At 43.1% G+C, this 14,805-nt stretch overlaps 2 protein-coding genes across 2 annotated transcripts in view; one reads left to right on the plus strand and one right to left on the minus strand.

Moving 5' to 3' along the window:
• Positions 1-2,034: 2,034 nt before the first annotated feature.
• On the minus strand, positions 2,035-7,891 carry ca119 (CA119 protein). The gene is given in 3 exon segments (NM_001141663.1): positions 2,035-2,891; positions 6,396-6,527; positions 7,806-7,891. Coding segments are annotated over 3 exon segments (225 nt in total). The 5' UTR covers positions 7,816-7,891; the 3' UTR covers positions 2,035-2,808.
• Positions 7,892-9,313: 1,422 nt separating this feature from the next.
• LOC106566105 (mitogen-activated protein kinase 14A) overlaps positions 9,314-14,805 on the plus strand; it is a 47,685-nt gene continuing 42,193 nt past the window's right edge. The window contains exon 1 of the mRNA XM_045691904.1: positions 9,314-9,797. Coding sequence (XP_045547860.1) covers positions 9,679-9,797 — 119 coding nt within the window. The 5' untranslated portion in view covers positions 9,314-9,678. The remainder of the gene's footprint in view (positions 9,798-14,805) is intronic.

A 14,805-nucleotide genomic window follows, 5' to 3' on the forward strand; every position in this document is an offset into this window, starting at 1 on the left:
GTCCATCATTACTTATAGACATGAAGGTCAATCAATGCGGACATTTTCAAGAACTTTGAACGCTTCTTCATGTGCAGTCACAAAAACCATCAAGCACTATGATGAAACTGGCTCTCATGAGGACCGCCACAGGAAAGGAAGACCAAGAGTTACCTCTGCTGCAGAGGATACGTTAATTCGAGTTACCAGCCTCAGAAATTGCAGCCCAAATAAATACTTCACAGAGTTCAAGTAACAGACACATCTCAACATCAACTGTTCAGAGAAGACTGTGTGAATCAGACCTTCATGCTCGAATTGCTGCAACAACAAAAAACACTACTAAAGGTCATCAATAATAAGAAGACACTTGCTTGGGCCAAGAAACACGAGCAATGGACATTAGACTGGTGGATATCTGTCCTTTGGTCTGATGAGTCCAAATTTGAGATTTTTGGTTCCAAATGCTGTGTCTTTGTGAGACGCAGAGTAGGTGAACGGATTATCTCCACATGTGTGGTTCCCACCGTGAAGCATGGAGGAGGAGGTGTGATGGTGCTTTGATGGTGACACTGTCTGCGATTTATTTAGAATTCAAGGCACACTTAACCAGCATGGTTACCACAGCATTCTGCAGCGATACGCCATCCCATCTGGTTTGCACTTAGTGAGACTATCATTTGTTTTTCTACAGGACAATGACCCAAAACACACCTCCAGGCTGTGCAAGGCTATTTGACCGAGAAGGAGAGTAATGGTGCTGCACCAGATGACCTGGTCTCCACAATCACCCGACCGCAATCCAATTGAGATGTTTTGGGGTGAGTTGGACCACAGAGTGAAGGAAAAGCAACCAACAAGTGCTCAGCATATGTGGGAACTCCTAGAAAATAGTAAAAAAAAACAATTCAATGAGTAGGTGTGTCCAAACCTTTGACTGGTAATGTATATATTAAGCTGGACACCAAGAACAGTTTCATATATTTGTTTTGTTTATGTGTGTGTGTGTGTGTGTGTCTCTCTCTCTCTCTGAAAGATTAGGTTTTGACACTGTAAATTTGGCTAGGGCCAAGAGTTTTACCTGACAATGAGACCTTATAGTTTAATGACAGCACAGAGTTTTTCCTGGTTGTTGGAAAAGGAAATAGTGACTATAACCATGACATATTAACGTTAAAGTCATTTTGATCTACAAAGAGATCTTTAAACTCAACCCCAATGCGTGTAATTCTCTAAGGTGCTCTACAGAAACCTGCCTTTTCATACGTATTATGACTTTACAACCAGTCAGACTTTATACAGGAAGTCATATTTTCCACATTTTAGACTCCTCCTTTGTAAATACCAGTGCTTTCCCCCAGAATAAACCATTGAGAATGGTAACTAGGTGATCAATAGAAGGTTTATTGTTATTAACTACAGTTTTAAATAGAGACTCTGCTCGGCACATGAGCCACATCACCTCTGTTCAACAAACCATTCATGGGGGCTGGGCATATTTTGGTTTCAGCGCAGCACCAACACATCTGATACAACTAATCAAAGTTTTTGTATTTTCAGTAATACCAAATTAGCCCACCGATAGCAGAGATCATGTCCAACTGACAATCTCTTAGAACAAAATATAAACTATTGGAACCAAGACTTAAAAATAACTGCTGTTGGAAGAAGACGGAGGGAAAGTTGGAGCATAACTAACAAAATATTTAACAAAATGTATGCTTAATCCAGTATAAGCTATTGTATAGAATACAAGAGACAAAATTCTCTAATTCTACAGCACAACGGCAGAGTCATGTAAGTGTAAAACTAATAATGACTCAATAATCAATGCTTTCTGGGAATGCTATTAAGTCCAGAAGCTGTGGGTGGTGTTAGAAAGTTGGCTATCAGAAGTATTGCAATGTAAACTTACTTTGAATGTGTCTGTCTGCATATTTTAAGATATGGCATATGTGGGTGTAGTGACATACCCGATGTGTTGGGCAATTCTCATCTTGAAAAACACATACTAAAAACTTGGAAATGAATCAATCGACCATCATTAACACAATGGAAAAATCTATTATTTATTATTTCAATATTGAAAGTGTGTGGGCTACAGAGAGAAACAAAATGGTGCAGTTTCAGACCACGTGGCAAATAATAATGCAGGCACCAGGGATGGGTGTGTGAGCATGCGGGTCTGGGCAGGGAAAATGTTGTAGTTATTTGTGTTCGTCTATAAATTGTTGTGTGTGTATTTGGTGTGAAAAATAACAGAGGGAAATGTGTTAGTGCTGAGCAAAGACAAAAATGTGCCCCTGGAGAATAGATTGACAAACAGTGTTCTGATGGGATGTGTACAGTAAACACAGGTTAAACTGGGTGACGGTGGTGTCGTGCAGGGATGGATACAACAGGTGCGTCCCAGTAGTCTCTCCTTTCTCCCGAAGTGTGCACTTGAACACTCCCCTTCATAGATCTCTGAACAGAAATCACTGGTATGTGGAAACTTCCTAGTCCCATGCTAACACCAATCCAATGCTTTTACATTTATGGGGAGTAGTGAACGAGTGCACACTTCAGGAGAAAGGAGATGTTATTGGGACGCACACAGGTGTAGAAGAGTGCAGAGAGTGACTGGGATCTTTTTCACCACCTGGGGGCAGTATGTCCTTTATACAGGTCCTTTGAGGTTAATGAGTGAATGAATTGGCGTTCTGGGGGCACACGGTCCTAAGTTTCCATGGGTGGCAACCCAGTGCAGCCCAACCCAGCTCTGCAAAGCCCAGCCAAGCCTGCCCTGGATCAGTCCATCTCAGTCCAGTCCATCCCAGCCTGACGCTGTCACTTTAAGAAGACAAGGTACAATGCCATCGACAGACAGGTTATAGCCACGGCATGGTGGAGTCTGGTCCCAATCACTGCAGCTGAGAGGCAGAAAGACAGAGAAAGAGAGACAGAGGAAGATAGAGGGGGAGAGAGGAAGAGTGAAATTGAGGAGAGGGATACAGAGTGGAGAGATGGACAAAGAGAAACAGGAAGATAGAGTGGGAGAGAGAGTGGGAGAGAGAATGGGAGAGGGAGAAAAAAAAGGAGAAAAAAAGACAGTAGACAGTCTCTGTTTCACTGTGGTGAAGCTATAGTAGTGGACCTCTCTGCTTCACTGTGGTGAAGCTATAGTAGTGGACCTCTCTGTTTCACTGTGGTGAAGCTATAGTAGTGGACCTCTCTGCTTCACTGTGGTGAAGCTATAGTAGTGGACCTCTCTGCTTCACTGTGGTGAAGCTATAGTAGTGGACCTCTCTGCTTCACTGTGGTGAAGCTATAGTAGTGGACCTCTCTGCTTCACTGTGGTGAAGCTATAGTAGTGGACCTCTCTGCTTCACTGTGGTGAAGCTATAGTAGTGGACCTCTCTGCTTCACTGTGGTGAAGCTATAGTAGTGGACCTCTCTGCTTCACTGTGGTGAAGCTATAGTAGTGGACCTCTCTGCTTCACTGTGATGAAGCTATAGTAGTGGACCTCTCTGCTTCACTGTGATGAAGCTATAGTAGTGGACCTCTCTGCTTCACTGTGGTGAAGCTATAGTAGTGGACCTCTCTGCTTCACTGTGATGAAGCTATAGTAGTGGACCTCTCTGCTTCACTGTGATGAAGCTATAGTAGTGGACGTCTCTGCTTCACTGTGGTGAAGCTATAGTAGTGGACCTCTCTGCTTCACTGTGGTGAAGCTATAGTAGTGGACCTCTCTGCTTCACTGTGATGAAGCTATAGTAGTGGACCTCTCTGCTTCACTGTGATGAAGCTATAGTAGTGGACCTCTCTGCTTCACTGTGATGAAGCTATAGTAGTGGACCTCTCTGCTTCACTGTGATGAAGCTATAGTAGTGGTCCTCTCTGCTTCACTGTGGTGAAGCTATAGTAGTGGACCTCTCTGCTTCACTGTGGTGAAGCTATAGTAGTGGACCTCTCTGCTTCACTGTGATGAAGCTATAGTAGTGGACCTCTCTGCTTCACTGTGATGAAGCTATAGTAGTGGACCTCTCTTCTTCACTGTGATGAAGCTATAGTAGTGGACCTCTCTGCTTCACTGTGATGAAGCTATAGTAGTGGACCTCTCTGCTTCACTGTGATGAAGCTATAGTAGTGGACCTCTCTGCTTCACTGTGATGAAGCTATAGTAGTGGACCTCTCTGTTTCACTGTGATGAAGCTATAGTAGTGGACCTCTCTGCTTCACTGTGATGAAGCTATAGTAGTGGACCTCTCTGCTTCACTGTGATGAAGCTATAGTAGTGGACCTCTCTGCTTCACTGTGGTGAAGCTATAGTAGTGGACCTCTCTGTTTCACTGTGGTGAAGCTATAGTAGTGGACCTCTCTGCTTCACTGTGATGAAGCTATAGTAGTGGACCTCTCTGCTTCACTGTGATGAAGCTATAGTAGTGGACCTCTCTGCTTCACTGTGATGAAGCTATAGTAGTGGACCTCTCTGCTTCACTGTGGTGAAGCTATAGTAGTGGACCTCTCTGCTTCACTGTGATGAAGCTATAGTAGTGGACCTCTCTGCTTCACTGTGATGAAGCTATAGTAGTGGACCTCTCTGCTTCACTGTGGTGAAGCTATAGTAGTGGACCTCTCTGCTTCACTGTGATGAAGCTATAGTAGTGGACCTCTCTGCTTCACTGTGATGAAGCTATAGTAGTGGACCTCTCTGCTTCACTGTGATGAAGCTATAGTAGTGGACCTCTCTGCTTCACTGTGGTGAAGCTATAGTAGTGGACCTCTCTGCTTCACTGTGATGAAGCTATAGTAGTGGACCTCTCTGCTTCACTGTGGTGAAGCTATAGTAGTGGACCTCTCTGCTTCACTGTGGTGAAGCTATAGTAGTGGACCTCTCTGCTTCACTGTGGTGAAGCTATAGTAGTGGACCTCTCTGCTTCACTGTGATGAAGCTATAGTAGTGGACCTCTCTGCTTCACTGTGGTGAAGCTATAGTAGTGGACCTCTCTGCTTCACTGTGGTGAAGCTATAGTAGTGGACCTCTCTGCTTCACTGTGATGAAGCTATAGTAGTGGACCTCTCTGCTTCACTGTGATGAAGCTATAGTAGTGGACCTCTCTGCTTCACTGTGGTGAAGCTATAGTAGTGGACCTCTCTGCTTCACTGTGGTGAAGCTATAGTAGTGGACCTCTCTGCTTCACTGTGATGAAGCTATAGTAGTGGACCTCTCTGCTTCACTGTGGTGAAGCTATAGTAGTGGACCTCTCTGCTTCACTGTGGTGAAGCTATAGTAGTGGACCTCTCTGCTTCACTGTGGTGAAGCTATAGTAGTGGACCTCTCTGTTTCACTGTGGTGAAGCTATAGTAGTGGACCTCTCTGCTTCACTGTGGTGAAGCTATAGTAGTGGACCTCTCTTCTTCACTGTGGTGAAGGTATAGTAGTGGACCTCTCTGTTTCACTGTGATGAAGCTATAGTAGTGGACCTCTCTGCTTCACTGTGATGAAGCTATAGTAGTGGACCTCTCTGCTTCACTGTGGTGAAGCTATAGTAGTGGACCTCTCTGTTTCACTGTGGTGAAGCTATAGTAGTGGACCTCTCTGCTTCACTGTGGTGAAGCTATAGTAGTGGACCTCTCTGCTTCACTGTGGTGAAGCTATATGAGTGGACCTCTCTGCTTCACTGTGATGAAGCTATAGTAGTGGACCTCTCTGCTTCAGACTATGGTGAAGCTATATGAGTGGACCTCTCTGCTTCACTGTGGTGAAGCTATAGTAGTGGAGCTCTCTTCTTCACTGTGGTGAAGCTATAGTAGTGGACCTCTCTGCTTCACTGTGGTGAAGCTATTGTAGTGGTCCTCTGCTTCACTGTTGTGAAGCTATTGTAGTGGACCTCTCTGCTTCACTGTGGTGAAGCTATAGTAGTGGACCTCTCTGCTTCACTGTGGTGGAGCTATAGTAGTGGACCTATCTTCTTCACTGTGGTGAAGCTATATGAGTGGACCTCTCTGCTTCACTGTGATGAAGCTATAGTAGTGGACCTCTCTGCTTCAGACTATGGTGAAGCTATATGAGTGGACCTCTCTGCTTCACTGTGGTGAAGCTATAGTAGTGGAGCTCTCTTCTTCACTGTGGTGAAGCTATAGTAGTGGAGCTATCTTCTTCACAGTGGTGAAGCTATAGTAGTGGACCTCTCTGCTTCACTGTGGTGAAGCTATTGTAGTGGTCCTCTGCTTCACTGTGGTGAAGCTATTGTAGTGGACCTCTCTGCTTCACTGTGGTGAAGATATAGTAGTGGACCTCTCTGCTTCACTGTGGTGAAGCTATAGCATAGCTCTTTGATTGTAGTCAGAAACATATAACCTGTATTTACATTCCATTGTTCTATTACATAGATGAACCATTGACAGCTTGATTGATTGACTGACATCTTACCTTTATAGAACACCCCCCACACTCCCTTCTTCTCAGAAAGTAGCCAACTGTTTAGGCGAGGCACCTTCTTGAGGTACGCACACGTACAGATGAACAGAAGCCCAAACACCACAATCCCATCGAACGAGTACACTGACGGGTGGAGAAGAGGAGAAAAAAAATATCATTTGGTTTGAAGATGACATCTGTAGACATGACTGGTCATTCAATTTTCAAAGATTAGCATTACTTTGGATAGTTGAATATTTCAATGACAACAATAGTTTGACAGATTGCATCTTGATGTAGCTAGCACACAATAACGATTTGAGGTCTACCGCAATGTTAAAAAAACCATTGCCAGTTAAACCTGTTCGACAGCTAGGCTACACTTGATACCTGTGTGGAACCACATCTAGATAACATTACAAACAATTGTCACTTATGTTAATATAATGTACAAAAGCAGTGTTGCATAGATGGCTGTAGGAGCCAGTAATAGCAACATGATTTCTAAACTGGCCACCAAACATGTCACATAGGTAGGTAGGTAGGTAGGTAGCAAACTAGCCAGATATAGCTGGCTGGCCCTTGATCATGTCTCTCAGTTCCATTACACAAGTCATTGGATAACGAGTCTTCTGTAAGGGGTTTTGGTAAGAGCCTAAATCGCTTGCGGTAAGGTTTGGAAGCATATGGATCGTATCTTTAATATGGGCGAGAAATCATTTTCAAACAACGAAATATTGATACACAGTTTTATAGGAGTAGGGTTCCCATATGGCCATATTTCCATGTTACAGCGCTGGTTCACGGAAAAGACGTTAGTGGACTATTGTACCTGTGCTAATTCGTTATTCGCTTCTCTGAACACCTTTGTGTCAACGGAAGACAGACACCACAAATGTGCTGTATCTGAACAAAATAGTGTTGACTGCAACTGTTAATAAAACAGTGTACAAGTAACCGTTTAATTAGTTATTTTGATGTATGTGATATGAAAGTAGAGGGTTGTTTCTAGAATCGATTCACGTTTAGATGTAGTATTCAGTTGTTTAGTCTTCCAGAGCCAATTCGCCATTTAAACAGAACATATAAAGGTCCCATTAGGCTCCTTTACTCCATTATGGCCTATAGCTAACGTTAGATAGCCACCAACTGGACGTGTCCTTGTCCATAACTACGTAGTTTTTGGTTCCAAATTGACGATGCACTTTTTATGTTCATAAATCCAAATGTTAGCAAATTGATGTTGGCTGGCGACGGTCTGCAGCCACGTCTACAGAAATCTATGCTAACTACAAAAGTAGTAAGAATCAAAGCTTGCTAACGTCCGTCCAGCCAGCCAGCCAACGTCTACTTCTTTGCTTTGAAAACAGTGCATCTACTGCAAGATTACCTATAAAATGACACACGTATGATCAAACTGACCATTTGTCATGTTTGCAGTTTGCTGTTGTCCAAGACTGTGTTGAATTCTCAGTTATTTTTCAATCATCCATGTTGTTAAACGTTGTCCTCCCTTCCCTGTGACAGGCAGCAGCCAGGATGACCAATCAAGCGACATATCCGGATTCATCAGGACAGAGCAATGGAACTCGGATATTGTTAGGAACAGAGATAAACTGTGTGTGTAATGTTTTTTTAATGAAATATTTCTAAATGTGAATTTGTAATCCATGGTCTCCTCCACATTAAAAGGGACAATTCACACCAAAATTAAAGTTTGTCAAATGGTTTCAGACCTCAAAGGTGGTCTTATGTCCCAGACAATTGTGTATCAAATATAAACGCAACCTGCAACAATTTCAATGATTTTACTGAGTTACAGTTCATATAAGGAAATCAGTCAATTGAAATAAATTCATTAGATGCTAGTCTATGGATTTCACATGACAGGGCAGAGGTACAGCCACTGGGGATCAAGGCCCAGCCAATCAGAATTCGTTTTTCCCCCCACAAAAGGGCTTTATTACAGAAATTACAAACATGAAGAAGCCGGATGTGGAGGTCCAGGGCTTGTGTGGTTACACCTGGTCTGTGGTTGTGGGGCTGGTTGGACATACTGCCAAATTCTCTGGCAAGAGCTCTGTTGGACATTCCTGCAGTCAGCATGCCAATTGCATGCTCCCTCAAAAACTGTGGCATAATGTTGGGTTTTTCAGTGGCTTTTATTGTCCTCGGCACAAAGTGCACCTGTGTGATGATCATGCTGTTTAATCAGCTTCTTGATATGGCACACCTGTCAGGTGGATTGATTTCCTGTTTGGATCTTTATGATCTACCTGTACAGTAGGTGGCTGAATGCACTTATAATTGTTGCGAATGTCATTATGTCAAAGAATAAGAAGGTGGATTATTGTCTTGTGAAAGGAGAAATGCTCACTAACAGGGATGTAAACAAAATTGGAGAGAAACAAGCTTTTTGTGCATATGGAACATTTCTGGGATCTTTTATTTCAGCTCATGAAACATGGGACCAACACTTTATATGTTGCATTTATATTTTTGTTCAGTATATATAGCAAAATAAATTGGGTGTAATGAGTGTCTTTGATATAAACCTATAGCATACATAGGCTAATCAAATCAAATGTATTTGATAATCATTAATAATCATTATGTGTTACCGAATTAAACGAACAGGTAATACCTACTATTACTGCAAGTAAAAATGTATGCAGAATGCTTGTCCAAGTGAAATTCAAAATATAGGAGGACCATCACGATAGTAAGGAATCTTACACTTTGAAGGGTTTGGTCATCATAAGATCTGTGATTTATTATATATATTGTGGCAATGCGCAAATGTCAATCACTGTATTTCATAGGGCTATTTAATTTATGTCAACATATTACGTAGCCTACAGTAAAAAGAGATTAGGAATCCCCACAGCGGGATTTCCCCAGCTACTAAACTGAAATCGCGCGAGAAGTGGGAATCGGGACGGGAGCGCGCTTCGTCTTTGACGGAGCGAGATTTATGTTCAGTTTAGGTCCTCTTCAACACAAGAAACAGGTTGGAATCTGCATAGAGGGAAAATCTACTGTAGCTCGCTGACCGAACGTGTTGTGTTAGGCGTCTGCTGTCCTCAAAGAGACGTCATCATATATAGTGCACGGGATAACGTTTGCACAGTTGCATTGCCCGGAATGCGCGAGATCCAATTTGTGTATTGGTTGGGTCAACAATAGTTCTCGTTGTATTGAGTTTTAGTTTTCAGAGAGGCTTCACTGCCACGCGAAGGAGGAAACCGAAGTTACGACTGGATTGTTTGTCTCGTAGTCTCTGAATTCTGCAGGAATGTCTCACAAGGAGAGACCCACTTTCTACAGACAGGAGCTGAACAAAACGATATGGGAGGTCCCGGAGCGGTACCAATCCCTGTCCCCGGTCGGCTCTGGAGCCTATGGATCAGTCTGGTAAATACCGTGCATTATAACAACAATATCTCAGAGGATTTGCTATAGAGTTGACTGTTGCATAACAAATAGCAGAGTTGGCTGAGGTTTAACCTAACGCCCAACCCCATAGTTATAGGGCCTGGGGAAATTCAAAGTTTGCTCAATCTACTGATGATCTACCAATAAACGATAGCATCAGTGTAGCAATATGCAAATGCGTCAAATCACAAATCGAGCAGGGAATCTACAAAGTTTCAGCAAGTGTAACAAATTATTAGACTAATGTTACTCAAACCAGATCGCTGTTTTACGCACGCTTCGGTGTGGCTCGGGTATGTCTCGGATTATGGTTCTTTTGTGCTGATCGAAACATTTTTGTCTGACCGGGATGTTTTTCATGGTGCACAACATCCTGTAAACAAAAATAGATTGTCATTTGCGAGAAGTTAGCTGACGGAAGAAAGGCTATTCACTTATGACTCAAGTAAACATTAAGGCACAATCGAAATAGTTTTCGAGGAATTTGTTTAATGGTGCAGATTGTTATTGTTGATTACATAGCCTACTTATCGGTGAGGACGCAGTGTGCCAATGTGTGCACGCACGTATCGCATGTCGTTGCCAGCAGCACATAAACAACAATGTTAATGCATCATCTGTCAAGATTGTAGAATCAGAATGTGTAGCCTATATGGTTCTGGCGCCTATCTCCAAAATGTTGGATAACAATAAGTGTGTTTTCAACTGTGACGTCTGTATCTTGCTGGTTCGAATCCCCGAGCCGACTTGATGAGAAATCTGCCGACGTGCGTGCTCTTTGAGCAAGGCACTTAACCCGAATTGCTCCTGTAAATTGTTCCATATTAGAGCGTCTGCTAAATGACTAGGGTCATAAAAATGATGTGTTCTAAATGAAAAACCTTTTCTGCATGGTGTTTACAAGCTATATATAGGCTATTAGATTTGGCCCACATTATGTTTCTTGAACTTGGCTAAATCATTGTGCTTTGCGCCTGTATGTAAGCTTAAAGTGACTGAAACTGAACGTAAGCTTGTAGTTACATCACCCCTGTGACCAATAGCCCTTTGCCTCCTTTACAGCTATGCATGTTCGTTCTAGTACTCCACTCCAAGCCAGCAGTGTGTGTGACTGACAGTAAGTCACATGGTTTTCGGCAGAAGGTGTCAGGCTTACATTTGTATACAATCAAGTCACCCAGTTATGCGTGAGAATACTTGAAAAGATTTCCTAAATTAAAATTACTTGAGCTGATTTCCTGGTGTTTTTAGTCGTTGATGTCCAACAATAATAATAATAATAATAATAATATAACATTTTAAGAAACATTTGGCTCAGAACTTGGGGGGGGGCGAACCCTGGTCTAGAATGATGTCATAATTACCCATTGTGTCTACAGGGATGAGTCACAGCCATAAGCTTAGGTAGCCTACACTCCTCAGCACTGATTTGGTTTAGTCATCCTATTGAATGTCGCTTTGACAAGAAGACTTCATTATTATGTACTATTATTACTTAATCCTCGTGCCCTTGGAGAATAGTTATTTTCTCTTCTGGACAGGATAAGTGTGTGTGTCACTACTGGGTTGTTTTGTACAGTAGCAGATGTAGATGTCTCATTTTGCTTTTAGTTGGAGAATGATGCTTTGACCGTCTGTGTCACTCGATGGTCATTCTATAAAGAACTACGGTAATGGCGAATATCATCAGAAAGTGAAAAGCAACCAAACTGATTATCAAATATATGAGATGTTTAGAGCTAGTGGTAAGGGTAGCTGCAGGGGTTAATTTAAGGTTAGGTTAGCTAACTTCAGAATGTCTTTCTCAGTATGATAGCCACATATTGATGACCTGCTGCATTTCTCTGCTCTCCTGGACACAGCAGATGTATACTGATTTAATGGAGTGGCGAGAGAGGCAGTAGGAAACAGTATAATGGGAGAGTAGTGAGGTATTAATAGACTAACTCTACTTCCTCCCAGTTGTCTTGGCTGTTCAAATCACTAAGAACTTAAAAGGATCCACGCGCACAGAAGATGTGACAGTGCTTCTTCCCCCTCAGGAGGTTGAAAAGGTTTGGCTTGGGCCCTCAAATCCTCAAAATGTTATACAGTTAGACCACTGAGAGCATATTGACTGGCTGTATCACTGCTTGGTATGGCAATAACACCGCCCTCGATCGCATGGCGCTACAGAGGGTGGTGCGGACATCCCAGTACATCATGGGCTGAGCTCCCTGCCATCCGGGACCTCTATATCAGGCGGTGTAAAAAAGAAGGCCTGGGGAAATGATAGACTCCAGCCACCCAAGCCATAGACTGTTCTCTCTGCTTCCGCACGGCAAGCGGTACCGCTGCATCAAGTCACCAACAGGCTCCTGAACAACTTCTATCCCCAAGCCATAAGACTGATAAATAGCTAATAAAATGGCTACAGAGACTATCTGAGTTGACCTTGGTATTTTATTAGTCTCTGTGCACACTCACACGGCCTTACACACTCACACGGCCCTACACACTCACACACACTGTCACTCATACACACTCGCACACAAACACTCACTCCATCATTTGCTCACACACACATAATATGACTCTACACACAGCCACTCACATACAATCATCATGCTATTCTGTTTATCATATATCCTGATGCCTAGTCACCTTACTCCTATACATATTAACCAGTATCCCTGCACATTGTAAATATGGTACTGGAACTGACCCTGTATAAAGTATGCTTGCATACTTTGTGTTCTTCTTATTTCTTATTTTTAAATCTGGTATGTTTTATTCTACCTTGTTATTTTTAGTATTATTAAGTCTAGGACCAAAAGGCTCCTTAACAGCTTATTTTTTAATTTGACCCATTTCTCTCCCCAATTTCGTGGTATCCAATTGGTAGTTACAGTCTTGTCTCATCGCTGCAACTCCCGTACGGACTCTGGAGAGGCGAAGGTCGAAACACAATGCCCACTTAACCCAGAAGCTGCATCAATGTGTTGGAGGAAACACAGCACACCTGGCAACCGTGTCAGCATGCCCTGTGCCCGGCCCGCCACAGGAGTCTCTAGTGTGCGATAGGACAAGGACTCCCTGCCGGCCAAACCCTCCCCTAACGCGGATGACGCTCGGCCAATTGTGCGCCGCCCCATGGGCCTTCCGGTCGCGGCCGGCTTCAACAGATCCTAGACTCGAATCCAGAATCTCTCGTGGCACAGCTTGCACTGTGCCACTTGGGAGGCCCTTCTTAACAGCTTCTACCCCCAAGCCATAAGACTGCTGAACAATTAATCAAATGGCCACCTGGACTATTTACATTGACCCCTCCCCCCACACATTTATTTTTACACTGCTACTATTCACTGTTTATTATCTATGCATAGTCACTTTACCCCTACCTACATGTACAAATTACCTGGACTAACCTGTACCCCTGCACATTGACTCTGTACCGGTACCCCCTGTATATAGCCTCCACATTGTTATTTTATTGTGTTACTTTTTTTTTTTTTTACTTTTTAGTTTATTTGGTATTTCAGTTTTCAAGAAAGGCATTTCACTCTGTGTGTGCATGAAACATTACACTTCTTCCATGGGTCAGTTCCTGTAGTCCTGTAGTTCTGTCTCCACTCAGTTAGTTGTTCAGTCAGTCAGTCCGTCAGCACGTCGTTCAGTCAGTTGGTCGCCCTGCCACACTGATGGTCAGTCTATTCAGTCACTCTGTGGCTGTGTTCCAGGTTTTCCTTTTTTCCGTCCTGCTACTCAGATGATCAGATCTCACGTCGCCTGGAGTTATCTAACATATCAGGAACCACTTTAACACATAGTACTGATCTTATCATATGCGCAGCATGACAACACAACAACCTGGCATGCCAGCCTTTCAGCCATTCAACCATCTCGTCAGTCATAGTTAATGTATGTATGCCTTTGTTCCTGCTGCCATGCTGTCCCTCCCTCCTAGGCCTCAGTTTGACCTCTGCCTGCTAAAGGAATGTAAAGCACCATGTTAAGCATGCTAGATTTTACCCCATCTGTCACTCAGTCTTCCTGAGAAAACCACTCCCATCTCAGACCTCACTTTATTCCTGTTCTGTTCTTAGAATGTGGAAGCCATCCAGGAATTGGTAGGTTGGCTATGCGAGTTTATTCACAGAGTTATTCATAACACATTCTTAACATTAAGTTGCACACCCTCCACACTTTTGTCTTCAGAACAGCCTCAATTCGTCAGGGCATAGACTCTACAAGGTGTCAAAAGCGTTCCACAGGAATGCTGGTCCATGTTGACTCCAATGCTTCCCACAGTTAATTTGACTGGATGTCCTTTGGGTGGTGGACCATTCTTGATACACACAGGAAACTGTTGAGTGTGAAAAACCCAGCAGCATTGCAGTTCTTGACACAAACAGGTATGCCTGGTACCTACTACCATACCCTGTTCAAAGACACTTAAATATTTTGTCTTGCCCATTCAGCCTTTGAGTGGCACACATACACAATCCATGTCTCAAGGCTTAAAAATCTTTATTTAACCTGTATCCTCCCCTTCATCTACACTGATTGAAGTGGATTTAACAGTAAAAAAATAAAAAGTGGACATGTAGTTGTGGTAGTTCACTCTCAGAAAGGAAACCAGCTCCCATACATGTCAGACTTCTTCCTAGGAACTTGCTTCCTTGGTATTTGAAGGGGAAACACAACATAGTCTGTATTAGGCAACATGGTGTGTATATAGAGAGTTAATTTATCGGAAAGTGTTTGTCAGGAGATATGCCACTGCTCCAATATATCACTGATACAAATCAGATGTGTGTGTGTGTGTGTGTGTGAGTGAGAGACTCAGATGGGCAGGGCAGGTTTAACACCCACTCAACCTCTGCTCTCTGTACTCTCTGTTCAGTCTCAGGGTGTGGACATGCTGAGGAATCACTGTAGCAGGGAGCACAGCCAAGCCGTGTGTGTTACAGCCAATCCGTGTGTGTTACAGCCAAGCCGTGTGTGT

Source organism: Salmo salar, chromosome ssa12 (genome assembly GCF_905237065.1).
Source record: "Salmo salar chromosome ssa12, Ssal_v3.1, whole genome shotgun sequence".
In the NCBI taxonomy this organism is placed as follows: Eukaryota; Metazoa; Chordata; class Actinopteri; order Salmoniformes; family Salmonidae; genus Salmo; species Salmo salar.